At 37.7% G+C, this 26,386-nt stretch overlaps 1 protein-coding gene and 1 long non-coding RNA gene across 4 annotated transcripts; one reads left to right on the top strand and one right to left on the bottom strand.

The window, feature by feature from the left end:
- Positions 1 to 370: 370 nt before the first annotated feature.
- LOC113055591 (lysyl oxidase homolog 4) lies at positions 371 to 24,848 on the bottom strand. Of its 2 annotated transcripts, XM_026221999.1 has the most exons (15): positions 24,721 to 24,848; positions 23,396 to 23,663; positions 14,472 to 15,019; positions 14,099 to 14,313; positions 10,562 to 10,600; positions 10,256 to 10,466; positions 10,001 to 10,181; positions 8,927 to 9,081; positions 7,338 to 7,505; positions 6,244 to 6,406; positions 3,321 to 3,564; positions 3,125 to 3,240; positions 2,014 to 2,150; positions 1,019 to 1,130; positions 371 to 871 (listed from the first exon to the last, which is right to left on the bottom strand). In XM_026221999.1, the coding sequence occupies exons 2-15, from the start codon at positions 23,652 to 23,654 to the stop codon at positions 801 to 803; spliced, it is 2,619 nt and encodes an 872-aa protein (XP_026077784.1). In that variant the 5' UTR covers positions 23,655 to 23,663; positions 24,721 to 24,848; the 3' UTR covers positions 371 to 800. The 2 variants fall into 2 exon arrangements, with proteins under 2 accessions (XP_026077784.1, XP_026077785.1); XM_026222000.1 differs by lacking the exons at positions 14,099 to 14,313; positions 14,472 to 15,019; positions 23,396 to 23,663; positions 24,721 to 24,848 and adding an exon at positions 11,551 to 11,867 and having other exon boundaries at positions 372 to 871.
- Positions 788 to 7,448, top strand: LOC113055611 (uncharacterized). Of its 2 annotated transcripts, XR_003277545.1 has the most exons (5): positions 788 to 884; positions 1,718 to 1,854; positions 1,984 to 2,079; positions 6,255 to 6,455; positions 7,311 to 7,448. It is a non-coding gene; the product is annotated as an uncharacterized LOC113055611 (long non-coding RNA). The 2 variants fall into 2 exon arrangements; XR_003277544.1 differs by lacking the exon at positions 7,311 to 7,448 and having other exon boundaries at positions 6,255 to 7,034.
- Positions 24,849 to 26,386: the final 1,538 nt, after the last annotated feature.

The raw sequence follows: 26,386 nt of genomic DNA, 5'->3' as shown, positions 1-26,386 counted from the left end.
GCACCAGTGGCCAGGGAAATCAACATCAGAAGGATCATGTGTTTGGATTCACAACAGTAATAATACACTGATCAAACATCAGAAATAATTACCTTTACATCATCTACAGACGCGGTTCTCAAGCTTTCAGAATAAAAGTCCCCCTTCATCCAACAATAATTAGGGCAAAGAAGCTTTACATTTTCATTAACAGAGATTGGGGTATCAATACATTTAATTAACTATAATTCATTTTGTGATTAAAAATATATTTAATAACAGAATAATTATTGAGGGGGGGGGGACTTTCAAATTTGTATTTTAATTATTTTATATATATATATATATATATATATATATATATATATAAAAATTGTTGTCACCCTGGTTGAGAACCGCTGATCTACAGAGAGATTTTAAAATGAAAAAAAAAGGAAAAAACATGTTTTCTCTCCAACAAACCAAACTAAACAACACTTAAAAAACAACAACATTGTGAGAAATAAAATATGAAAATGATGAGCACAACAAGCAGGAGGAATGACACTGGTGAAAGAAAGTTTACTTCAATCAATGTTGTAAAGTGGTGTTTTTAAACACTCTCACAGGAGTGAAGAAGATGAATATATGAGCCTCATCAAGAAGCATCTGCTCACACTCATGAAATCCCTTCTGATCTTCTGCTTCATCAATACTGGCCCAAATGTACTGTAAACGCCCGCCTGTCAATCATCACACTAGCCCCACCCCCACACGCAGACCCCGCCCCTCCGGCGGCGATCAGACGAATCCAGCGTCAGTCCTGCGGCGCAGCGGCTTCATCACAGGAAGTTGTTCGAGATCTCACGCACGTGTTCAAACAGGTCCTCTGCCTCTGCGCTGTAAGCGTCTCCTGAAACAGCGAGGTAAACATGATGTGTGTGCTGTTCATCAATCTCTGGAGTTTTATTTACGGCTTGTGCGTGACTGTGTGTGTGTGTGTGTGTGTGTGTGTGTGTGTGTGTGTGTGTGAGAGAGAGAGTGTATGTGTGTGTCTCACCGGTGTGGCAGCTGTACATAAACACTCGTCCTCCGTCGTAACGGCAGCGGCAGCGCATCACGTTATTCTGGAAGTCAGACTCGGCCATATCCAGCGAGGGATTGACTTCCACCTGCACACACACACACACACACACACACACACACACACACACACACACACACAGGACTGAGCTTCATCAGATCAGATTCAGGTTTTTATTCTCATCTTGATTGAAAAGTGAATGTAGCATTATATCCAACAATATTTTATTAAAATATATAATTTTTTCATAATTAAGTAAATATGACAAAATATGATTGTCAGAGTATATTAATATTTAAATATTATATTTTAATTTTTTTTAATCAAATTTACAGAATTTTTTACTTTTTTTAAAAAGGTTTTATTTATTTTTTTAAATGTAAACGAATCGGATGAAAAAAATAAACATTTCAAAATGATATATTTTTTGTAACTGATTTTGATACAGTATAGTTTGATTTTGGTTTCTTCTATTAAAAGGTTTTCTTGGCCACTCTGGTGAAGGGGCAAAATGCAAACACACTTAAATAATCACATTAATTAAATAAAGCCACTTATGTTTATAATCTAAACATCAGTCATATATCCCATAATATCTCTATGAATATGAGGGTGAGATTTATTCATGTTAATCAGATCCTTCTCTCTGAATTTCTCTTCTATCTTCTACATGAGGGTGATCTGGAGTGACCGTGATCTACTTCCTGTTTGCTGAGTGGATCTCAGACTGAATACTGGGGTGAACTCTGAAGCGCAGACGGAGACTAAGCTCGAGTCTTAACACAGTTTCTGTCAGGTCTGCGCTCAGAAAGGTAATACATGGATTGTAACTATTCCATTAATATACATCTATATTATAAAATCTCCTGAAAATACAAAATAAAAACCTTTCCTGAACTATAATATAGTACATGCATCTCATTGAATGAAGTATTTCTCAGGATTAGAGGAGGCTCAGCGTGACCTCTGACCTGGAAGATGTAGTCTCCGGGCCGGACGTCGGTGATGTCCACCCACTGGCAGTCGATGTCGTGGCGGTACGTATCCCAGCATCCCACAGTGATGCCCTGCTCGCCCATGTTATAGCAGGCGTAGCGTTTCGTCAGGCCTGTTACCGTGGAGACCGAGCAGATGACATCATTAAACTCTCTCTCACTTTCATCAGCAGGACCAATAGAAATACAGTTTTTATATGATCACTGTAGTGATATTTTTACTCCGTATGATTTTATTTTTATATGAAAAGTACTCATGACATTTTTGTTCTCAGCTCGTTATTTTACGATCATTATGCAGAAAATAACTTTTGAAGGTTTTTGAAAAGGAAAACATTTTTTTTAAGAGAAAATAGTCTTTGGAACAAAAAAAGTTTTTGAAAAAAAAATTCAAATGTAAAAAATGCTAAAGTTTGGGGGAAAAATAAAGAAAAAAGAAACAAAAGATTCATGAAAAAAATTAAAAAATTCTAATTCATTAAAAAAGTATATAAAAAGTCTTTGAAAAAATATAAAAAGTTGTTAAAATATATATATATATATAAAGTTTTTGGAGAGCCGAAAAATTTTTTGTAAATGTCTTGGATTAATGCTACTTCCATTATATTAAAGTAAATAAATATTACTCAATTAATTACACAATATGCTGATTAATTCAATTCATTTTGAGGTTACTTCTTCACTCAATACTTTCACTCAAGTATGTTTTTGGCCAGATTCAACTCTTTCTTTATCTTTTTTGTTAATAGTAAACAATTAAAATCAATCAAATTAGAATAATTCAGTTTGAGGACTCGAGAGGTTGTTTTAGCAGTAAATCCACATCCAGCTGTACAGGAACAGTTTTACACAGTTTCTGTTTAACTACTCAGATTTATGTCTATTCATCATTAAAATGCTCACGGTGTTCATTTCATGACTTTTCAAAGTCTATAAGTCACTTTTAAAACAAGTCTTCCTGAATTATTCTGACTTCAGAAACAAAAACAGCTGCTGAGGAGTGAATTCAAATAAGAAATACATTGATTTCATAAAGCTTATTATGTCTGATTAGAAACGATCTCAAGCTGGAAGTAAAGCGCTTCACCTTCAGGGCAGTACGTGTCCTCCAGACAGAAGCTGGCCTTGTGACCCTCCGCCACCTTTGTGCCGTTCAGGGTCAGGAGGTCATAGTGTGTGAAGACCTCGATGCTGTGGTAGTGTCTGTAAGAGAGGAGGAGCGTGATCACGTGACACAGTCCTGGGCTCTGATTGGCCCGTGAAGCATCACATGACTCACTCACCGGTGGCACTGGTGCCAGGTCCAGGACTCTCGTGAGGCTCGCGGTCTGAAGTCGGCCCGTCCGAGGTTCATGATGCGTGAGGAGAAGCGCAGCAGGCGGCGGTGACCGTAGGGCCAGACCATGCGTGCGGCGGAGGACGACAGACAGTTCTCCTCGTGAGCGCAGGTCAGCAGGTGCAGTGGACGGTCCTCCAGATACGCAGACTCCTGCACCAGCTGCGCGTCGATCACTAGATCCGGAGCCGCTGAGGACACACACAACACACTAATTCCACACACACACAACACAAAGCTCTTCCAAAGACTTAATTCTAAATGCCAAAGAGATATTCTTTATAAAATGTAAGACTTATCCACATCCCCTAAAAGACCTCGTTCTAACATGCCCCATGTCTATGTCACAATGTGGGAAGACTTGCATAACGCCACACTCCTGTAAGGAAGAAGGCGTAACTTTTATTCTCGTTGTAGTATTGTTGTTGCTGCTGCACACACAGCGTCGTATAGATGCTGTGTGTTTGGTTGTGAAAGTGAAACTACTTTGTTTGAACTTCCAAAAGAGGATGATATCCGCTTTGTCATGCCTGGAGCTGACCTGTGCTTGTCGCTGAAGAAATACATAAACTTTGCACTGTGGATCACTGGATTGGCTTTCACCATGGATGTGAAAAGCCTCACTCTAGGCCTCTGTTCACTCTAGGCGACAACTCACTCTAAGCCTCCACTTACTCTAGGCTATGGCTCACTCTAGGCCTCCACTCACTCTAGGCAACGGCTCACTCTAAGCCTCTGCTCACTCTAGGCCACGGCTCACTCTAGGCAGCGGCTCACTCTAGGCAATGGTTCACTTTAGGCCTCCGCTCACTCTAGGCTACAGCTCACTCTAAGCCTCCGCTCACTCTAGGCCACGGCTCACTCTAGGCAGCGGCTCACTCTAGGCAATGGTTCACTTTAGGCCTCCGCTCACTCTAGGCTACAGCTCACTCTAAGCCTCCGCTCACTTTAGGCAATGGCTCAATCTAGGCCTCCACTCACTCTAGGCAATGGCTCACTCTAGGCCTCCACTCACTTTAGGCAACGGCTCACTCTAAGCCTCTGCTCACTCTAGGCCACGGCTCACTCTAGGCAATGGCTCACTCTAGACCGCAGCTCACTCTATGCAACGGCTCACTCTAGGCCTCCACTCACTCTATGCAACGGCTTACTCTAGGCCTCCGCTTACTCTAGGAAACAGCTCACTCTAAGCCTCCGCTCACTCTAGGCAACAGCTCACTCTAAGCCTCCGCTCACTCTAGGCAATGGCTCACTCTAGGCCTCCACTCACTCTATGCAACGGCTTACTCTAGGCCTCCGCTTACTCTAGGAAACAGCTCACTCTAAGCCTCCGCTCACTCTAGGCAACAGCTCACTCTAAGCCTCCGCTCACTCTAGGCAATGGCTCACTCTAGGCCTCCACTCACTCTAGGCAATGACTCACTCTAGGCCTCCACTCACTTTAGGCAACGGCTCACTCTAGGCCACGGCTCACTCTAGGCAGCAGCTCACTCTAGGCAATGGTTCACTCTAGGCCTCCGCTCACTTTAGGCAATGGCTCACTCTAGGCCTCCACTCACTCTAGGCAATGGCTCACTCTAGGCCTCCACTCACTTTAGGCAACGGCTCACTCTAGGCAATGGCTCACTCTAGACCGCAGCTCACTCTAGGCAACAGCTCACTCTAAGCCTCCGCTCACTTTAGGCAATGGCTCACTCTAGGTCTCCACTCACTCTAGGCAATGGCTCACTCTAGGCCTCCACTCACTCTAGGCCACGGCTCACTCTAGGCAATGGCTCACTCTAGACCGCAGCTCACTCTATGCAACGGCTCACTTTAGGCCTCCACTCACTCTATGCAACGGCTCACTCTAGGCCTCTGCTTACTCTAGGAAACAGCTCACTCTAAGCCTCCGCTCACTCTAGGCAACGGCTCACTCTAAGCCTCCGCTCACTCTAGGCAACGGCTCACTCTAAGCCTCCGCTCACTCTAGGCAATGGCTCACTCTAGGCCTCCGCTTACTCTATGCAACGGCTCACTCTAAGCCTCCGCTCACTCTAGGCAATGGCTCACTGTAGACGACAGCTCACTCTAGGCAATGGCTCACTCTAAGCCTCCGGCCACCGCTCACTCAAGGCCACAGTGTGTGAAACTGTTTCATTGAGAAAGCGAAACTACTTTGTTTGGCCTTCAAGAAGAGGACAATTAGAAATAATGTTTATATCACGTTTATAATGGGATTTATGTTTATGTCTCATCGCTCTGGCTCAGTATGTTAAGGGGCATAACATTTCCATCACACATTTGAGGTATTCAGCCAATCACAATGCACTGGATACCTGGCCAATCACAGCACACAATTTTAGCAGCATCATATTAACCCATAAAAGACAAATATTTTGTCATTGAAAATTTCTTGAAAATAGTATTAAAATATTGTCTTGTTCTAGTGAACCAAGTATCTGTATTTTGTCTTATCTCGTGAGCTAAATGTATTGCACACCCACAGCTCATAATTTTCCAAGTGTATGATACAGCTTTCATTCTTCAGGTCAACCATATATACATGAAAAAAATCAGTTTGAATAAGGAAAGCAATAACTTTGCCACAGTATCATTTCAAATGTTAAAGATAGGACCCCATTGTCCCAGCCCTGGAAATTATTATTTTTTTTTTTTGCGTTAACCACTGATAAACACACACAACACACACTCATCAAATACACACAGATTTAAGAGCTGCAATGTCCAACACACCACGGCAAATCACTTTAATAAAAATATTATGTTAAACCAATACTTTTTAGTCAGATAAACCCCTTCTGAACTACTTACATTAATTCCCCTTCAAGTCCTGATGTGTGTGTGTGTGTGTTAAGGTGTGCTCATACCATCTGCACAGGTGACTCCGGCGGCTCTGGCTCCGCCCCCTCGTGGGCAGTACACCTGTCCGTTCCTGTTGCACTGCTGGATGGAGATCTCTGTGCCGATGCAGTGTGTTCCGCTCAGAAGCACGTCCTCGGACCCGGAGCTGCTGGGCCAGAACCAGGTCTCCTGCGGGACGGACCGAATGTGTGACTGAGGCAGCAGGAATCCACCCAAAGTCTAATAACGCCCGCTATTACAGCTAATTCATGCACATTATCAAATACTTTCCACGTTCCTCTCCACCGTCTATTTAGCGAGAGCCGTTTTTAAACAGGCTTTTATAAGAGTGCAAATGTGCTCTGGTCCAGCAACTCTATTTTGGGTTTGTTTTCTCTCTGGGTTTCCTGCTCTTTCCCTGAATCTGTGCAGGGCTGTAATTACCTCTGCATGGGAAACAACAGCCTTGAAAACTAAAGTTCCACGGGTGTAAACAGTGATTCAGCTCACCATTACTGCTAAGAGTGAGAATATAGTGAGTGATTGTCACTCATAAGAGTCTCTTCAAGCTGCTTCGGACAATAACAGTGGAGCTGAGAGAGTTTGTGCTGATAAACAAGCGTTACATGAACACACAAATAAATTACATTTCTGACACCTACTGGTCACAGAAAAGATATAAATTGCTGACATAATCCATGTGACCAAAGGCACAAATCCTATTGGCTGGCCAGTTTTCTTCTCAGTGTGATGGAACAGAGATTAGAACAACCCACTTAGAAATGCTGCACTAGCTAAATTTCCACCTTTTTCTATACACATTTGGGGATATTGCATAAAAACGTTGGATGAAAATGCCAAGACGAGCATAAATTCTACAAATGCACATAAAAAACATATTTGTTCAATAGAGTCAAAAATGTTTTTTAATTCAATGACAAGACATGCACAGAAAATACCATGGAAAGACATTTACAGAATAAATGCATCTCACATACTGTTTTAATAATTTTGAAATGCCTTAGCCAAAGTATATCATCTAAATAATTTATTGTAATTATCTCACATAAATGTTCCTCTCTGTGACGTACAGATGTAGAACAGAGTTAACGTCACGTACCTGATGGGCTCTGGAAGCGAAGCCGAAGCCGAGCTGTCGACACACCACCATGGCTTCATTAATGCCCCAGTTCTCACTGCAGACGGAGCCCCAGCGCTGCTGACCGTTCACCTCCATCAGCACCTCCACCCGGCCCTCCGCCGCCTCCCGCCCCCCCGCCAGACGCACCTGGACATTACAGTTCAACAAGTATGGATGCAAGCAACATTTAAGTGCAACAGAAGAGAAATGAACTAAACATTGCAAGGAACACCAGACCCACTGCAGAAATGTGTAATCAAAGCCATTTGTAAATTATGTAAGGCGAAATCAAAAACAAAGACAATCGCTTTTAATATTATTTAATTGCTGATACTTTTTTACCAATAGTTGGCGCTGTGACAACATTTATATGCTGTATTCAGTGTGAGGTCACAGTGACATGGTCAAAGTTTGGTGTCAATATGCAAAAGTGTCACAGAGAAACAGTTTCAAAATCATTTAAAAATCATCAAATTCGTTGATGAGTTTGCCACAAATTCAGTAGCTGCTTTGTTGGCATGATCTTAAGATGATCTGAATCAAATGTAGTTAAAATTTGACAAAAAAAGCACAGTTTTAAAATCATTAAGCTGGGGAGACGTTTTCAAATCTTTGCATTTGTGAATCAAATATTTTAACCACAGAAGTGAACACTTTTTTGAACACTTTTATCGACCTAATGTACACCAAATTTCACCATGATATTGGACGGGAAAGGAATCTATCCCCTAAGTACTAGATGGTGCTGTGCAGATATCCTCAGATCATGTCTGTTATAACACACACCAGTTTTGTTCTGAATATATTAAAGCATTGCAGAGATACAGCCTCACACCCACTTTGGCATTGCTTCACATTATTTAAAGAATGATTTGACGAATCAATCTGAATTCCTTAAATTTTTGGCAGCATGATCTGAAGATGATCTGGTTGGATTTTCTTGAAAATCAGACGAACAATTTAGGAGGAGTTTTCAAAAATTATGTTTTCAAAGTAAATCAAAATGGCAATGTTCTCAGCATGATCCAGGGAATGTATCTCCTGACCACTAGATGGCGCTGTGCCGAAATTCTGCAGGTGTGCTCAGGTAACTGTTGTCATTACACACACCAAGTTTGGTCAGAATATATTAAAGTGTTGTGGAGATATAGCCTCACATCCACTTCGGCAAACGCATAATCAGATTTATCCATGTGTTAATCGAGAACGAATTGACTAATCAATTTGAATTCCTGAAAAAAATGTCAGCATGATCTGAAGATGATCTGGTTTGCTGTTTGAGAAGATCAGAGCAACAGTCTAGGAGGAGTTAAACAAAGCTAAGAATTTCAAGAATTTCGTTTCTAGTCCTTATGGTTATTGGAATAACATGAGTACATATTTGGACCATTGGTGGCGCTAGAGAGTTTGAGTTAGACACTCCAAATTTACTATGATTAAAGTTCATACTGACTTCTATCTGTGTGCCAAATTTCACAACTTTTTTCCATCTGCTTCCCTGGGCTGCCAATGGCTCAAAGCGGTAGAAGAAGAAAACCAACGATTACAGTAAGAGTCTATGTACGTACGGTTGCGCTCAGGCCGGTGTTGGGGACGTTGCAGCGGACAGATGCATCCTGGGAGTGTTTGCATGAGTGCAGCGGCACCTCCTGGAAGCGGCACTGTGTGATGGAGCTCTCCTGGCCTGAACACTGCACCGCGTTCATGTGGATCGGACCCGTACCTGCACAAACACAAACACATGTTCCACGAGCTGATGTCTGGACACCACAAGCCCGTTTACCTGCTAGAAATAGTCATTAATGCGTTGTGTTTGGCAGAAAACTGAACTGGCCTGATTGCAAGTTAAACGGGGGCAGACGTGCATGTGTGATGTGGACGCTGGGTTCAGTAAATTACACACATTGGCCAAATGGAAGCGTTTAATAGATGGAAATAGCAGCAGACGGGACGGAGAGACGCGTGCGTATGGACGAGTCTCCCTGTAATTAGTGCACGGTTGGGTCATGAAGTCACCAGCAGACGTGTCTCTTATTCTCCTCATCACCACTGAAGAACAGACTGACAGCGTATAATTCAGAGCATTAACCCTGAAAATAGAGCAAAACCCCAAACCTGAGACGCTGGAACAAATGCACATGGTATAGGAGAGCATGCTGGGAAGACTGGTGTATTTATGTCGAGATGTGCATGGTCTGCAGTAAGCCTTCAGGACCTTAGGGTTAGGAATTTATTTGTTTAATATTTTATGGTAATAATAAATGTATTCAAATAATAATCCTTATTATTATTATACTTATTATTATTAGAGTTAATTAGGAATATTTATTATTTTGTTTAATACATTTGTTAAATTATAATTATATATATATATATATATATATATATATATAAGGAAACATTTAAATTAGATTTAAAACCGTGCAGCCCAAACTGGAGTGTTCCCACAGGAGCATGAAGACTGAACTAAACATTCCCATCACAGCGTCTGAACGGCGTCCGTCTGAGTGTTTCATGTTTCATGTTTTCTGTTTAGACTAGTGGAGAAACTCAAACTCAACACCCATGAGCCACTGGGAAAGAGGAAATAACACTGAGCTCCTATCAGCTCTGAATCTTTGAGCATGGTGAGGTGACATTACCTTGACCCATGAGCGCTCCTCGTGGGGCGTCTCTGGCCGAGCCGAAGCCCAGCTCTCTGCACACCACGCTGGCCGTGGTCAGATCCCACAGATGGTCACACACGGTCCCCCACTTCCCCTCGCGGAGCACCTCCACCCTGCCCTCGCCCAGCCGTGCACCGGCCTTCAGACGCACCGCCGCCTGCAGGAACACACAGACACATGAGCCGTGTCCCCGGGGCCAGGGCTCACAGCTGGACCCTGTGCAGCACTCACGTTCAGAGGGGGCGGAGCCTGCGGGGGTCTGGAGGCGGAGCTTCTGGAGAACTGAGCACCAGGAACACAGCGCACCACTGCGTGCATCCCTCCGGAGCAGGGAACGTCGTGCCGCGGGACGGAGAGCTGCGCTCGACACTGTGCCAGAGACACCTCCGAACCCGAACACTGAACCCTCTCGACCCAGAACGCCTTCTTACTGACCGCAGACCTGCACACACACACACACACACACACACACACACATCTCTCTCAGAGTCTCTTCATACAGCCAGCACTGACAACAAACAGCGGATGAAGCCTTACCTTGTGGTTGGATCCTCCATCTTTGAGTCCCACAGTTTCCTGAAACCACACAAATGAGCCGATCAACAGGACTGGACTAAATAAACAGACTTCACATGAGCGACGGAGATTGTTTGTGTGTGTCAGGCGCATACAGCTGTGGTCAGAATTATTGGACCCCTTGGTAAAAAACTCACAAAAATCATTTATTTTCTTTAAGCCACCTATACCTAAACTCTAACTTTTTTTATCTCAATGAAAGGTTTGATTTTTGTGAATTTTTTCAACGAAAGATCCATAGGATAAACAATGCAGATTTATTTTTACAGCCTGCTTTGCTTATATTTACCAAGGGGGCAATAACGCTTACCATGACTTTATATATACATAGCATCGCCAGCGAGCAGCAGATGGTAAATAAACTCTATGGAAACTCCGGGACGTTCTGCTGGGTTTGTGGTCAGCAGACGTTCACACACAGATCTCCATGTTCTCAGAGCTGAGCCAAAACCACTCATGCTTGTGTTTCCCGTCCGTATATCTCAGCTCCAGCCGAGGCATGCATGAAAACACATCGAAACAAGGCCCTGGTGTATTCTGGTCTAGATTCTGAAACACATCAGCGTCTGAGTACCCAGACGGACAGAACCAGACGCAAAAACAGCACCCATGTTTCCTGTGCTCTCCAGTGGTTTAGATGGCGCTTGCAACTCCACGCTTGAGGGTTTGATTACCAGGGAATCTAAATCTAAATCATTTTGCCAAACACATTCAGATCAGTTAAACCTATGATCAACCACCTTCAGTTAAGCTACAAACTTAATGTTTCCATCTAATGGATATTAATGGAAAAACCAATCACAAATCCTCTGAGTTCAGGAGGACGGAGCTGGAAGTGTTAAGTGTTTCTGGGTTTTGGCTGAATTCAGAGGAGGTTAAACAAAAGAGCTGAAATGACCGTCCTAACGAGTCACTGAATTAAAGCAGCAGTTAAAAATACCCACAAGCACCTGCTGAAACACAAAGAGCTCTCTGTGTCGCATGGAAACACAACAAACGGACAGAAACACCAGAGAAAGCGAATGATAGCGCAGTGTTTCTGGAAATGTTGAGAGTTCTTCATTCATGAGCTCTTATATATGAGATATATATATATACGTCTCGTCTGTCTGAGCGCTGGTGGTCTGCTCTGGTTGCAGCATGACTTTAGGAAACCACTTATTTGCCACATCAACAGAGATCCGTGCAGGGCTGTGATTGGCTGAGAGCAGTCACATGACCTGAGACGTCTCAAACATACAGTTTTCTGACCAAAACATGTTTCAAATATATGATAAATGTATGTTTTAAACAGTGAAGCTCAGTCAAAAATACTTTTGGGATTCAAGGAAAAAAATAGGACTATAAAATATTAAATTATTTGAAAATAAGTATTTCTCTGATCACTTTAACAACAGTGTGTAAACATGGGATTTTCTTCAACAAAACCAAACATCCTTCAATCAAAGTCAGTCTCTGTTCAGTGTGTTTCGGAAGCTGATTATATTTAAATATAAAGATCTGACGATAAGATTTAATCTATAACGTAACATCATGGCCAGAAATGAGAACACATTAATCTGAATATAAAGTCAAACTACAATGAGAAGAGTTTAAAGGAAACGCAGACCGAATCGAGCTGAACCGGGTGGAGTCCTGAAACAGCTGAACGAAACCAGCTATTAAAAATCACTCGCAGAAGCACAGAATCTCACTGCGGCTGGAGTTTAATATAGACTCAAACCCGTCATTTAGTGCTGGAGAATAAATCACAGCTCCTCACAGAACAATACACAGTCCCACAGCACATCTAACATCTGAGACATTCACACATCTCTGCCAGCGGGTCAGAAAACACAGAATTCAAAACAAAAGCAGATTATTGATTTGATCTATTTCTCAGATTAATGTCAAACCAGCCAGATTCTGAGGAAAAGCTCTGAAACTGATATAAAACTACTAATGTGCTGTTTCTTATTAAAGTGTCTCTCAGTGCTGCAGTGAGCAGAATAAAGGGCCATAAATCAAATAAAACCTGCTACTGTAAGCAGGACGCTAGCCCCGCCTCCGGCGTCCTCTGATTGGTCCAGTGTTTCAGAACTGATGACTGATTGACCGATGTTCTCACACATTAAATGTTTTCTAAAAACGCAACATTCAAGTTAAAAGTTTAACTTTATTTAAATAACATGTCTAAAAACTTTTCTTTTTTTATCCTACTACTGTCCACATTTTGTGTTATTCTTTAATAAAATTTTTTTAAAAAAAAATATTTTTTAAGAAAAAAACATTTTGCATGAACATCCCCTTTAGATTCCATATGGCAAAAACATATTTTATGAGGCCAAAATATGATTTAAGTACATGCTAAATATATTTTGTAAACACTTAAGCTCAATGAAAATTATTCTTGAAATATGAAATATATTTCTTGATGATTTTTTTCAAATGTGTTAAATATTAACACGCTATAGACTACAAAGTACGTTTTTCTTCAAATGTGACATATCTATGTATTTATGTAAAGTATATATATATATATATATATATATATATATATATATATATATATATTTTTTTTTTTTTTTTCTTTTAAATATATATATAAAAAAACTTAAATATTTAAAAAAAAAATTTTTAAAAATAAAGCAAAAAAAAAGCTCAAATACGTATTTATATAAATAGATTAAATATATATATATATAGCCATTTACATATTTTGTAATACATTTTTCAAAAATAATACGTTTACATAAATAGATTTTGAATCATATTATTTTGCTAATTCTTTTTTCTAGCTATTATATTGTATAAACGTGTAAGTGTAAGTGAGAGCAGATGGAAACACAGGCGCTCTGATGAAGGAGAACGAGTATCGGTCAGAAAGCAGGACATCCAGACGGGGCAGTCGCTCCATAAAAAGATCCAGCGGTTCCTGTGAAGACAGAGGAAGCCTGTCTCTGTCTTATTTATGGCTGGTGTGGTCTCTCAGTCTCTGCGGCTTCTGAATCTGTTACACAAGCGTTCGTCCTCCCAGGAAGAGGAAGTGCAGCACAGGACAGACTCCTGGACATTCAGTGACACATGTGTAAGCAGTCAGACTGAGAGACCTGAGTACATGTGATCAGAGGAGGACACATGCTGCGATTCCTGAAGCTCAATCTGACACGAAACACACTCTGTGAAGTCTCCTGAAATCTGACAGTGATGCTGGTTTACAGCCAGAGTCTTCCTCAGTGAGGAAGAACATCTTCCGGAAGAACACGCACAAACACTAGTCACTTTTAAATAGATTTATTTTAGGAGATCAAGTTGAACTAAATTATTAGTTCAACTTGATGTGCTGGTTACTCACTTAAACCAACTAATGGCTATAAACTGGATCATCTAGAAACCATGTAAAGCTTTAATATTCCAGATTAAACACAAATAAACAGAATATTGTGGATTAAATCAGGTTGCATAAACTAGTTTTATAAGTGTGGTCTCAGTACGCTGATGGAGCATGCACACACTCACCGGTACACGCGTGTGTCATGCTGCTCCGCAGATGGGAATCCCAGCATGCCACACACCACACGACTGCCGCTCAGATCCCAGCCCAGACTACACACCTGCCTCCATTTCCCAGCATGCCTCACCTCAAGCACCCCCTCCGTTACCATGGCAGCACTCCGAGTGTTGGTCAGGACGGGTCGGAGACGCACCTCGTCCAGCTGGAGCGACCCAGACGGCTGAGAGAGACACAGACAAACATTAACCCTCCGAAGCCTGACAGATCAAATGCTGTATATATAGATAAATATTTCTGAAGATCATGTGACACTGAAGATATTTTTACTCTATTTTTAATCAAACAAATGCAGCTTTGTTGAGTATTAGAGGCTCTGACCTGTTCGTCCATGTCAGTGAAGTCCAGATCCATCCTGTTGCTGTGCTCCACATGGGGATAGACCGGCTCAGGACTGTAAATCGGCTCTGGTGCTGGTTCAGGACTGTAAACCGGCTCTGGCGCTGGTGCTGGTCTCTCAGGGCTTCTGGTGGTCGGAGTAGGCGTCACTTCCGGTGCTCTCCTGTAGGAGGCTCTGCTGCGCAGGAAGTCTGGGATCCGGTGTCCCCGTGGGGTGACGGCGCTCTCGAACCCGTTCCTGCGCAGATGGATGCGATGACCATTGAGGTGAGGTGAGGACGGGCCCCGGGCCCCACGGTGGAGACCGATCTCATGCCCACGCAGAGGAGTGTTCGAGACCACGTTAGAGATCAGAGGTGAAGGGGGTTCTGCGTAACGGGGGACGTGACCATGGGTGGGTGGATCTGGACTGCAGATGACCCCCAGATCTTCAGCATGAGTGCAGTCGCTCACACCCCAGCCGTTCGACCGACACTCGGACAGAGAGCTCTCGCCTCCCGAACACCGGACGTTATCCATCCAGATTTGACCTGAACACACGGAGAACCACACAATAACAATAACAGTGATTGAATACGTCAGATTAAGAGGAAAAACCCACTCAAGTGCTTTATAAAATATGGATTTCTGCCATGGAATAAATATATGAAAAGGGTACTTTTACGTTTTTATTTCACAACTAAATGATCAATTGTAAGATGTAAATTTTGACTTTTTTGCCTCAGGATTCTGATTTACACTTCGCAAGTAACTCGCAATTGTTAGATATAAATTTGAAATTCTGACATATAGTCAGATTTCTGCATCTCAGAATTAATATCTCAGAATTAATTAATCACAATTGTTAGATATAAACTCGAAATCCTGAGAAAAAAGTCGGAATTGTCCGTTTACATTTCAAAATTAATAAATCACAATCAATAACTCACAATTGTTAGATATAAACTAAAAATTCTGAGAAAAATGTCGGAATTGTGCGTTTACATCTCAGAATTAATAAATAGAAATGAATAACTCCAAAATTGTTAGATATAAACTCGAAATTCTGAGAAAAATGTCGGAATCGTGCGTTTACATCTCAGAATTAATAAATAGAAATGAATAACTCGCAAATGTTAGATATAAACTTGTAATTCTGAGAAAAATGTCGGAATCGTGCGTTTACATCTCAGAATAAATATATAGAAATGAATAACTCGCAATTGTTAGATATAAACTCGAAATTCTGAGAAAAAAGTCTGAATTGTGCATTTACATCTCAGAATTAATAAATAGAAATTAACAACTCGCAATTGTTAGATATAAACTCGAAATTCTGAGAAAAAAGTCGGAATTGTGCGTTTACATCTCAGAATTATTAGATAGAAATTAATAACTCGCAATTGTTAGATATAAACTCGAAATTCTGAGAAAAAGGTCAGAATTGTGCATTTACATCTCAGAATTAATAGATAAAATTAACAACTCGCAAGTGTTAGATATATACTCGAAATTCTGAGAAAAAAGTCGGAATTGTGCGTTTACATCTCAGAATTAATAAATAGAAATTAACAACTCGCAATTGTTTGATATAAACTCGAAATTCTGAGAAAAAAGTCGGAATTGTGCGTTTACATCTCAGAATAAATATATAGAAATGAATAACTCGCAATTGTTAGATATAAACTCGAAATTCTGAGAAAAAAGTCTGAATTGTGCGTTTACATCTCAAAATTAATAGATAGAAATTAATAACTCGCAATTGTTAAATATAAACTCGAAATTCTGAGAAAAAAGTCGGAATTGTGCGTTTACATCTCTGAATTAATAGATAGAAATTAATAACTCGCAATTGTTAGATATAAACTCGAAATTCTGAGAAAAAAGTCAGAATTGTGCGTTTACATCTCAGAATTAATAGATAGAAATTAATAACTCGCAATTGTTAGATATAAACTCGAAATTCTGAGAAAAAAGTCGGAATTGTGCGTTTACATCTCAGAATTAATAGATAGAAATTAATAACTCGCAATTGTTAGATATAAACTCGAAATTCTGAGAAAAAAGTCGGAATTGTGCGTTTACATCTCAGAATTAATAGATAGAAATTAATAACTCGCAATTGTTAGATATAAACTTGAAATTCTGAGAAAAAAGTCGAAATTGTGCGTTTACATCTCAGAATTAATAGATAGAAATTAATAACTCGCAATTGTTAGATATAAACTCGAAATTCTGAGAAAAAAGTCGGAATTGTGCGTTTACATCTCAGAATTAATAAATATAAATGAATAACTCCAAAATTGTTAGATATAAACTCGAAATTCTGAGAAAAATGTCGGAATCGTGCATTTACATCTCAGAATTAATAAATAGAAATGAATAACTCGCAATTGTTTGATATAAACTTGAAATTCTGAGAAAAATGTCGGAATCGTGCGTTTACAACTCAGAATTAATAGATAGAAATGAATAACTTGCAATTGTTAGATATAAACTCGAAATTCTGAGAAAAAAGTCGGAATCGTGCGTTTACATCTCAGAATTAATAGATAGAAATTAATAACTTGCAATTGTTAGATATAAACTCGAAATTCTGAGAAAAAAGTCGGAATCGTGCGTTTACATCTCAGAATAAATATATAGAAATGAATAACTCGCAATTGTTAGATATAAACTCGAAATTCTGAGAAAAAAGTCAGAATCGTGCGTTTACATCTCAGAATTAAAAGATAGAAATTAATAACTCGCAATTGTTAGATATAAACTTGAAATTCTGAGAAAAAAGTCGGAATTGTGCGTTTACATCTCAGAATTAATAGATAGAAATTAATAACTCGCAATTGTTAGATATAAACTCGAAATTCTGAGAAAAAAGTCGGAATTGTGCGTTTACATCTCAGAATTAATAAATATAAATGAATAACTCCAAAATTGTTAGATATAAACTCGAAATTCTGAGAAAAATGTTGGAATCGTGCATTTACATCTCAGAATTAATAAATAGAAATGAATAACTCGCAATTGTTTGATATAAACTTGAAATTCTGAGAAAAATGTCGGAATCGTGCGTTTACATCTCAGAATTAATAGATAGAAATGAATAACTTGCAATTGTTAGATATAAACTCGAAATTCTGAGAAAAAAGTCGGAATCGTGCGTTTACATCTCAGAATAAATATATAGAAATGAATAACTCGCAATTGTTAGATATAAACTCGAAATTCTGAGAAAAAAGTCAGAATCGTGCGTTTACATCTCAGAATAGATAGAAATGAATAACTCGCAATTGTTAAATATAAACTCGAAATTCGGAGAAAAAAGTCAGAATCGTGCGTTTACATCTCAGAATTAAAAGATAGAAATGAATAACTCGCAATTGTTAGATATAAACTCGAAATTCTGAGAAAAAAGTCAGAATCGTGCGTTTACATCTCAGAATAGATAGAAATGAATAACTCGCAATTGTTAAATATAAACTCGAAATTCGGAGAAAAAAGTCAGAATCGTGCGTTTACATCTCAGAATTAAAAGATAGAAATGAATAACTCGCAATTGTTAGATATAAACTCGAAATTCTGAGAAAAAAGTCGGAATCGTGCGTTTACATCTCAGAATAAATATATAGAAATGAATAACTCACAATTGTTAGATATAAACTCGAAATCCTGAGAAAAAAGTCGGAATTGTGCGTTTACATCTCAGAATTAATAAATAGAAATTAACAACTCGCAATTGTTAGATATAAACTCGAAATTCTGAGAAAAAAAGTCGGAATTGTGCGTTTACATCTCAGAATTATTAGATAGAAATTAATAACTCGCAATTGTTATATATAAACTCGAAATTCTGAGAAAAAGGTCAGAATTGTGCGTTTACATCTCAGAATTAATAGATAGAAATTAATAACTCGCAATTGTTAGATATAAACTCGAAATTCTGAGAAAAAAGTCAGAATCGTGCGTTTACATCTCAGAATAGATAGAAATGAATAACTCGCAATTGTTAAATATAAACTCGAAATTCAGAGAAAAAAGTCAGAATCGTGCGTTTACATCTCAGAATTAATAGATAGAAATGAATAACTCGCAATTGTTAGATATAAACTCGAAATTCTGAGAAAAAAGTCGGAATCGTGCGTTTACATCTCAGAATAAATATATAGAAATGAATAACTCGCAATTGTTAGATATAAACTCGAAATTCTGAGAAAAAAGTCGGAATTGTGCGTTTACATCTCAGAATTAATAGATAGAAATTAATAACTCGCAATTGTTAGATATAAACTTGAAATTCTGAGAAAAAAGTCGGAATTGTGCGTTTACATCTCAGAATTAATAGATAGAAATTAATAACTCGCAATTGTTAGATATAAACTCGAAATTCTGAGAAAAAAGTCGGAATTGAGCGTTTACATCTCAGAATTAATAAATATAAATGAATAACTCCAAAATTGTTAGATATAAACTCGAAATTCTGAGAAAAATGTTGGAATCGTGCATTTACATCTCAGAATTAATAAATAGAAATGAATAACTCGCAATTGTTTGATATAAACTTGAAATTCTGAGAAAAATGTCGGAATCGTGCGTTTACATCTCAGAATTAATAGATAGAAATGAATAACTTGCAATTGTTAGATATAAACTCGAAATTCTGAGAAAAAAGTCGGAATCGTGCGTTTACATCTCAGAATAAATATATAGAAATGAATAACTCGCAATTGTTAGATATAAACTCGAAATTCTGAGAAAAAAGTCAGAATCGTGCGTTTACATCTCAGAATTAAAAGATAGAAATTAATAACTCGCAATTGTTAGATATAAACTTGAAATTCTGAGAAAAAAGTCGGAATTGTGCGTTTACATCTCAGAATTAATAGATAGAAATTAATAACTCGCAATTGTTAGATATAAACTCGAAATTCTGAGAAAAAAGTCGGAATTGTGCGTTTACATCTCAGAATTAATAAATATAAATGAATAACTCCAAAATTGTTAGATATAAACTCGAAATTCTGAGAAAAATGTTGGAATCGTGCATTTACATCTCAGAATTAATAAATAGAAATGAATAACTCGCAATTGTTTGATATAAACTTGAAATTCTGAGAAAAATGTCGGAATCGTGCGTTTACATCTCAGAATTAATAGATAGAAATGAATAACTTGCAATTGTTAGATATAAACTCGAAATTCTGAGAAAAAAGTCGGAATCGTGCGTTTACATCTCAGAATAAATATATAGAAATGAATAACTCGCAATTGTTAGATATAAACTCGAAATTCTGAGAAAAAAGTCAGAATCGTGCGTTTACATCTCAGAATAGATAGAAATGAATAACTCGCAATTGTTAAATATAAACTCGAAATTCGGAGAAAAAAGTCAGAATCGTGCGTTTACATCTCAGAATTAAAAGATAGAAATGAATAACTCGCAATTGTTAGATATAAACTCGAAATTCTGAGAAAAAAGTCGGAATCGTGCGTTTACATCTCAGAATAAATATATAGAAATGAATAACTCGCAATTGTTAGATATAAACTCGAAATTCTGAGAAAAAAAGTCGGAATTGTGCGTTTACATCTCAGAATTATTAGATAGAAATTAATAACTCACAATTGTTAGATATAAACTCGAAATTCTGAGAAAAAGGTCAGAATTGTGCGTTTACATCTCAGAATTAATAGATAGAAATTAATAACTCGCAATTGTTAGATATAAACTCGAAATTCTGAGAAAAAAGTCAGAATCGTGCGTTTACATCTCAGAATAGATAGAAATGAATAACTCGCAATTGTTAAATATAAACTCGAAATTCGGAGAAAAAAGTCAGAATCGTGCGTTTACATCTCAGAATTAAAAGATAGAAATGAATAACTCGCAATTGTTAGATATAAACTCGAAATTCTGAGAAAAAAGTCGGAATTGTGCGTTTACATCTCAGAATTAATAGATAGATATTAATTACTCGCAATTGTTAGATATAAACTCGAAATTCTGAGAAAAAAGTCGGAATTGTGCGTTTACATCTCAGAATTAATAGATAGAAATTAATAACTCGCAATTGTTAGATATAAACTCGAAATTCTGAGAAAAAAGTCAGAATTGTGCGTTTACATCTCAGAATTAATAGATAGAAATTAATAACTCGCAATTGTTAGATATAAACTCGAAATTCTGAGAAAAAAGTCGGAATTGTGCGTTTACATCTCAGAATTAATAGATAGAAATTAATAACTCGCAATTGTTAGATATAAACTCGAAATTCTGAGAAAAAAAGTCGGAATTGTGCATTTATATCTCAGAATTAATAGATAGAAATTAATAACTCGCAATTGTTAGATATAAACTCGAAATTCTGAGAAAAAAGTCGGAATTGTGCGTTTACATCTCAGAATTAATAGATAGAAATTAATAACTCGCAATTGTTAGATATAAACTCGAAATTCTGAGAAAAAAGTCGGAATTGTGCGTTTACATCTCAGAATTAATAGATAGAAATTAATAACTCGCAATTGTTAGATATAAACTCGAAATTCTGAGAAAAAAGTCGGAATTGTGCGTTTACATCTCAGAATTAATAAATAGAAATGAATAACTCCAAAATTGTTAGATATAAACTCGAAATTCTGAGAAAAATGTCGGAATTGTGCATTTACATCTCAGAATTAATAAATAGAAATGAATAACTCGCAATTGTTTGATATAAACTTGAAATTCTGAGAAAAATGTCGGAATCGTGCGTTTACATCTCAGAATTAATAGATAGAAATGAATAACTCGCAATTGTTAGATATAAACTCGAAATTCTGAGAAAAAAGTCGGAATCGTGCGTTTACATCTCAGAATAAATATATAGAAATGAATAACTCGCAATTGTTAGATATAAACTCGAAATTCTGAGAAAAAAGTCAGAATCGTGCGTTTACATCTCAGAATTAATAAATAGAAATTAACAACTCGCAATTGTTAGATATAAACTCGAAATTCTGAGAAAAAAGTCGGAATCGTGCGTTTACATCTCAGAATTAATAGATAGATATTAATTACTCGCAATTGTTAGATATAAACTCGAAATTCTGAGAAAAAAGTGAGAATTGTGCGTTTACATCTCAGAATTAATAGATAGAAATGAATAACTCGCAATTGTTAGATATAAACTCGAAATTCTGAGAAAAAAGTCGGAATTGTGCGTTGACATCTCAGAATTAATAAATAGAAATTAACAACTCGCAATTGTTAGATATAAACTCGAAATTCTGAGAAAAAAAGTCGGAATTGTGCGTTTACATCTCAGAATTATTAGATAGAAATTAATAACTCGCAATTGTTAGATATAAACGCGAAATTCTGAGAAAAAGGTCAGAATTGTGCGTTTACATCTCAGAATTAATAGATAGAAATTAATAACTCACAATTGTTAGATATAAACTCGAAATTCTGAGAAAAAAGTCAGAATCGTGCGTTTACATCTCAGAATAGATAGAAATGAATAACTCGCAATTGTTAAATATAAACTAGAAATTCGGAGAAAAAAGTCAGAATCGTGCGTTTACATCTCAGAATTAAAAGATAGAAATGAATAACTCGCATTTGTTAGATATAAACTCGAAATTCTGAGAAAAAAGTCGGAATCGTGCGTTTACATCTCAGAATTAATAGATAGAAATTAATAACTCGCAATTGTTAGATATAAACTCGAAATTCTGAGAAAAAAGTGGGAATCGTGCGTTTACATCTCAGAATTAATAGATAGAAATGAATAACTCGCAATTGTTAGATATAAACTCGAAATTCTGAGAAAAAAGTCGGAATTGTGCGTTTATATCTCAGAATTAATAGATAGAAATTAATAACTCGCAATTGTTAGATATAAACTCGAAATTCTGAGAAAAAAGTCTGAATTGTGCGTTTACATCTCAGAATTAATAAATAGAAATTAACAACTCGCAATTGTTAGATATAAACTCGAAATTCTGAGAAAAAAATCGGAATTGTGCGTTTACATCTCAGAATTAATAGATAGATATTAATTACTCGCAATTGTTAGATATAAACTCGAAATTCTGAGAAAAAAGTCGGAATTGTGCGTTTACATCTCAGAATTAATAGATAGATATTAATTACTCGCAATAGTTAGATATAAACTCGAAATTCTGAGAAAAAAGTCGGAATTGTGCGTTTACATCTCAGAATTAATAAATAGAAATGAATGACTCGCAATTGTTAGATATAAACTCGAAATTCTGAGAAAAAAAGTGGGAATCGTGCGTTTACATCTCAGAGTTAATAAATAGAAATTAATAACTCGCAATTGTTAGATATAAACTCGAAATTTTGAGAAAAAAGTCGGAATCGTGCGTTTACATCTCAGAATTAATAAATAGAAATGAATAACTCGCAATTGTTAGATATAAACTCGAAATTCTGAGAAAAAAGTCGGAATTGTACGTTTAAATCTCAGAATTAATAGATAGAAATGAATAACTTGCAATTGTTAGATATAAACTCGAAATTTAGATAAAAAGTCTTTCAAAGCTTGAAAGGTTATGGGTTCAATTCCCAGGGAACACATGTACTTGTAAAAAAATATATATAGCCTAAATGCACTGTAAGTTGCTTTGGATAAAGTTGCTAAATGCATAAATGCAAATCTCATAATTAATATCTTGGAATTAATAAATCGCAATTGTTAGATATTAATTCTAAATTCAGAGAAAAATTTGGGATTTTGAATTTACACCTCAACAATTAATAACTTGTGAATTGTGACATATACATTTGCAATTGAGAGTAAAAGAGTCAACTTTGGGATAAAAAGTTGCAACTAACACTTTAAGGCCGGGAACTTGTCATAAGTGAATTCGTTTCTCTGTTTTTTTCCCATCTTTATCCACACTGAACACAGAGTAGAGATGCTTACCGCGGCCCTCGCCGAACTTGGCGCTGTGAGCCCAGGTGAGTCCACGAGAAAAGCCCAGTTCGCGACACACCACATTGGCCAGATTGATGTTGACCTCGTCGTCACACACAGTTCCCCACGCACCGTTATACAGCACCTCCAGCCGGCCCTCGAATCTGTTCCTGCCGCCCACCAGACGCACCTGGAACCCTGGGACCCCCTGCGCGAGCGGAGCGATGGTGAGGAGCATCATCATCATCTTCATCATCATCATCATCATGTCCTCCGCCTGCGGTCAGACACATCCATTACACATCTGCCCTCTCAAATGCACTCAGAGCTAATGACTCCTGCCAGCAGTAATTAACCCAAAACACAGAGCAGACCAGACAATGAGAAGTTCAAATTAAGCAGAAGATCACTGGATCATGACGTGGAGATCTGAGGCTGATCTGAAATCACCGCAGAAGCTGCATGCGTGTATGTTTCAGTGGTCTGAGGCCGTCATCATCACATTCACAGCTGCATGTGTGCTGTGTGTTATATATCACACAACAGAAGCACAACCGCAGGCGTATAAACCACACACACACACACACACACACTCAGAACTCACTGAGAACTGCAGCTCATGGTGCATGCTGGAGGGTTTACGGGAAAGTTCCGCTAAATCAACTATATGAGAAGATATTTAGTGAAATATCTTGTTTTTGTCTGTATAATGAAAGTCAGTGGGGTTCAATGTCATTTGATTCCCAGATATCTTCAATTCTTAGTTTACATCTAATCAATTAATAACTAGCAATTGTTGGATTCAAACAATTTTTTTTTAAATTTAATTAAGAGTTTACATTTCACAATACCTCATGACTGTAATAAATAAACTCAAAATTAGTTTCTATCTCACATATATAAAGGTTAGACTCTAAAGGTCATGGTGGATAAAGTCTTTATTGGAAGGGTTAGCCAAAAATCAACATTCTGTCACGATTCAGAAGATCCATACAGTGAAAGTCACTGCAGCTTGGATTACAAAGTTCTTCAAATATCTTCACGTGTGTTTTCTAAATCAAAGAAACTCATACAGGTTTGAGATGATAGAGAGTAAATGATGACAGAATGATAATTTTTTGGGGTACTGTATCCCTTTAAACACTACATACATACATTATTATTTATCTTGCAAGCAATTCCAATAAAAACCGAGAGACTGAAAGAAAACTAACAGAGAGAAAAACAATATGTCATGAAATATCAATCATGAAATATCTGAATATTCTGAGCAGAAAACAGTCAGTCAGATGAAGATGAGTGATGATGAGAGGAACGATGAGCAGTGAACTCACCTGAGAGCGACGCGTGTGATCAGATCAGAGCAGACTGAGACACAGACACAGAATGAGAGTTAAAGCTCTCACAGCCAGCTACTGCTCTCTCTCTCTCGACCTCTCTCTCTTTCTCTCACTTTTCTTTTTTTTCTTCTGGTTTATGTGAAGTCAAGTGATTTTCTTTTCTTCTGTGAGTTGTTTTATAAAGAGCAGTTTTAAAGGGACACACTCACTCTGAGTCTGACCTCAACTCTACATGCAGAACTTTCAGTTCATTTTTTACTTGATGGACAAACATTAAAGGAAAGATTTGACTCTTTCACTCCAGACATGAAGAAACACTTACAGACTGGGGAAACTTGTTTGTGTCACAGAAATAAAAAAAAAAAAAAAATAAAAAAAATTAATTGCAACATTTTATCTCAAAATTCTGCGAAAATAAATGTGAGATATAAACTCATTATTGCCTTAAAGAGATTACCCATAATACATTAAAGTAAAATTGTAGTAACCAGGTTTTGTTCGCTATTTGTGTAACCACAGTTTTATTACAAATACCTCACAAATATCAAAGCAAGAAAAATAATAATAAAAAGGAATGAAGTCACTAATACCTTTATAAGAACTGTAAGATATAAAATTGCAATTTCCTTTTTTTATTTTTCTGTTCCATGCCAGAAACAGGCTTCTGTAAGAAACTTTGTAACATGTTTTAAAACACTTGCATAGCAACAAAATAACAACTATGCAAAACACCATAGCAACTACATAGCGACGCCATGGAAACCATTGGTTTAACACTGGAAAGTGTCACTCATGTTTTCCTCATTAGATGTGAAAGTGTCTTTATGATTGCACTGATTGTTGTTCATTTATGCAGCAGTACACCAAACTGAGGCATCATGTTTGTCAGTTCCTCCTAAAGCTCTCAGAATCTCAGTGTTTGTGCTGTAATTGGGCTCTGGGATCTCTGGCGCGTGTCCACACCCAAAATGAGTGTGTGTGAGAGGAATAAACACACACTCTCTCTCCAGCAGATCCTCACCATCATCACGTCCTTCTCTGAGACACACACATCGCTTCGATGATGAGGAGAATTAAAGTGGACTGACATCACACTCCAAGCTCAGTGAGTCATTTATGAGACAGACGAGGGTCTTAAAAGTGATGCAGACTATTAATGGAGCCACAGACACAATAACTAGCCTTTCTTTTTAAGTTATTTGTATAGGGAGTGTTTAAAATAAATGATTGTTCCATTACACATAATTTCTTTCTGGTAGGTGTGGCGTCCTCTGCTGGAGAGATCTTCACTCACAGATTCATTATTAACACTGGTGTGTTTGTGTGTGTGTGTGTGAGTGTGTGTGTGTGATGTGGACTCTTCACCGCAGTGTAAACGCGGCTCTTTGAAGCTGTTTTAACTATTAAACGAGAATGAAGACATGAGCAGAACCGACTGAAAGAGGACCATTTTGCAAAACCTCGTAATATCTTACGCTGTTGTTAAGACAAGACCCGTTTAGTGCAGTATAATTAAATAAATACAAATAAAAACTATGCCATACTGTAATCACACTCAGACATGAACCCTAACCCTAACTGAAATTAGCAAAAAGTATGTTTACAAATAAAATATCCATATATCTATTCCAAAGTTAACATTCAACACAAGTGCAGCTCA

The sequence above is a fragment of the Carassius auratus genome, chromosome 36, assembly GCF_003368295.1.
Source record: "Carassius auratus strain Wakin chromosome 36, ASM336829v1, whole genome shotgun sequence".
NCBI lineage: Eukaryota > Metazoa > Chordata > Actinopteri > Cypriniformes > Cyprinidae > Carassius > Carassius auratus.
The sequence above is the reverse complement of the archived record's forward strand: the minus strand, read 5'-3'. Positions and strand labels throughout refer to the sequence as shown.

Coding starts and splice junctions, on each gene's coding strand:
- LOC113055591 (XM_026221999.1), bottom strand. CDS start 23,654: ATGATGATGATGATGATGAAGATGATGATGATGCTCCTCACCATCGCT. Junction 9,082..10,000: donor AGGAGCGCTCATGGGTCAAG/GTAATGTCACCT, acceptor GTGTTTGTGCAG/GTACGGGTCCGATCCACATG. Junction 6,407..7,337: donor TCGCTTCCAGAGCCCATCAG/GTACGTGACGTT, acceptor TCCGTCCCGCAG/GAGACCTGGTTCTGGCCCAG.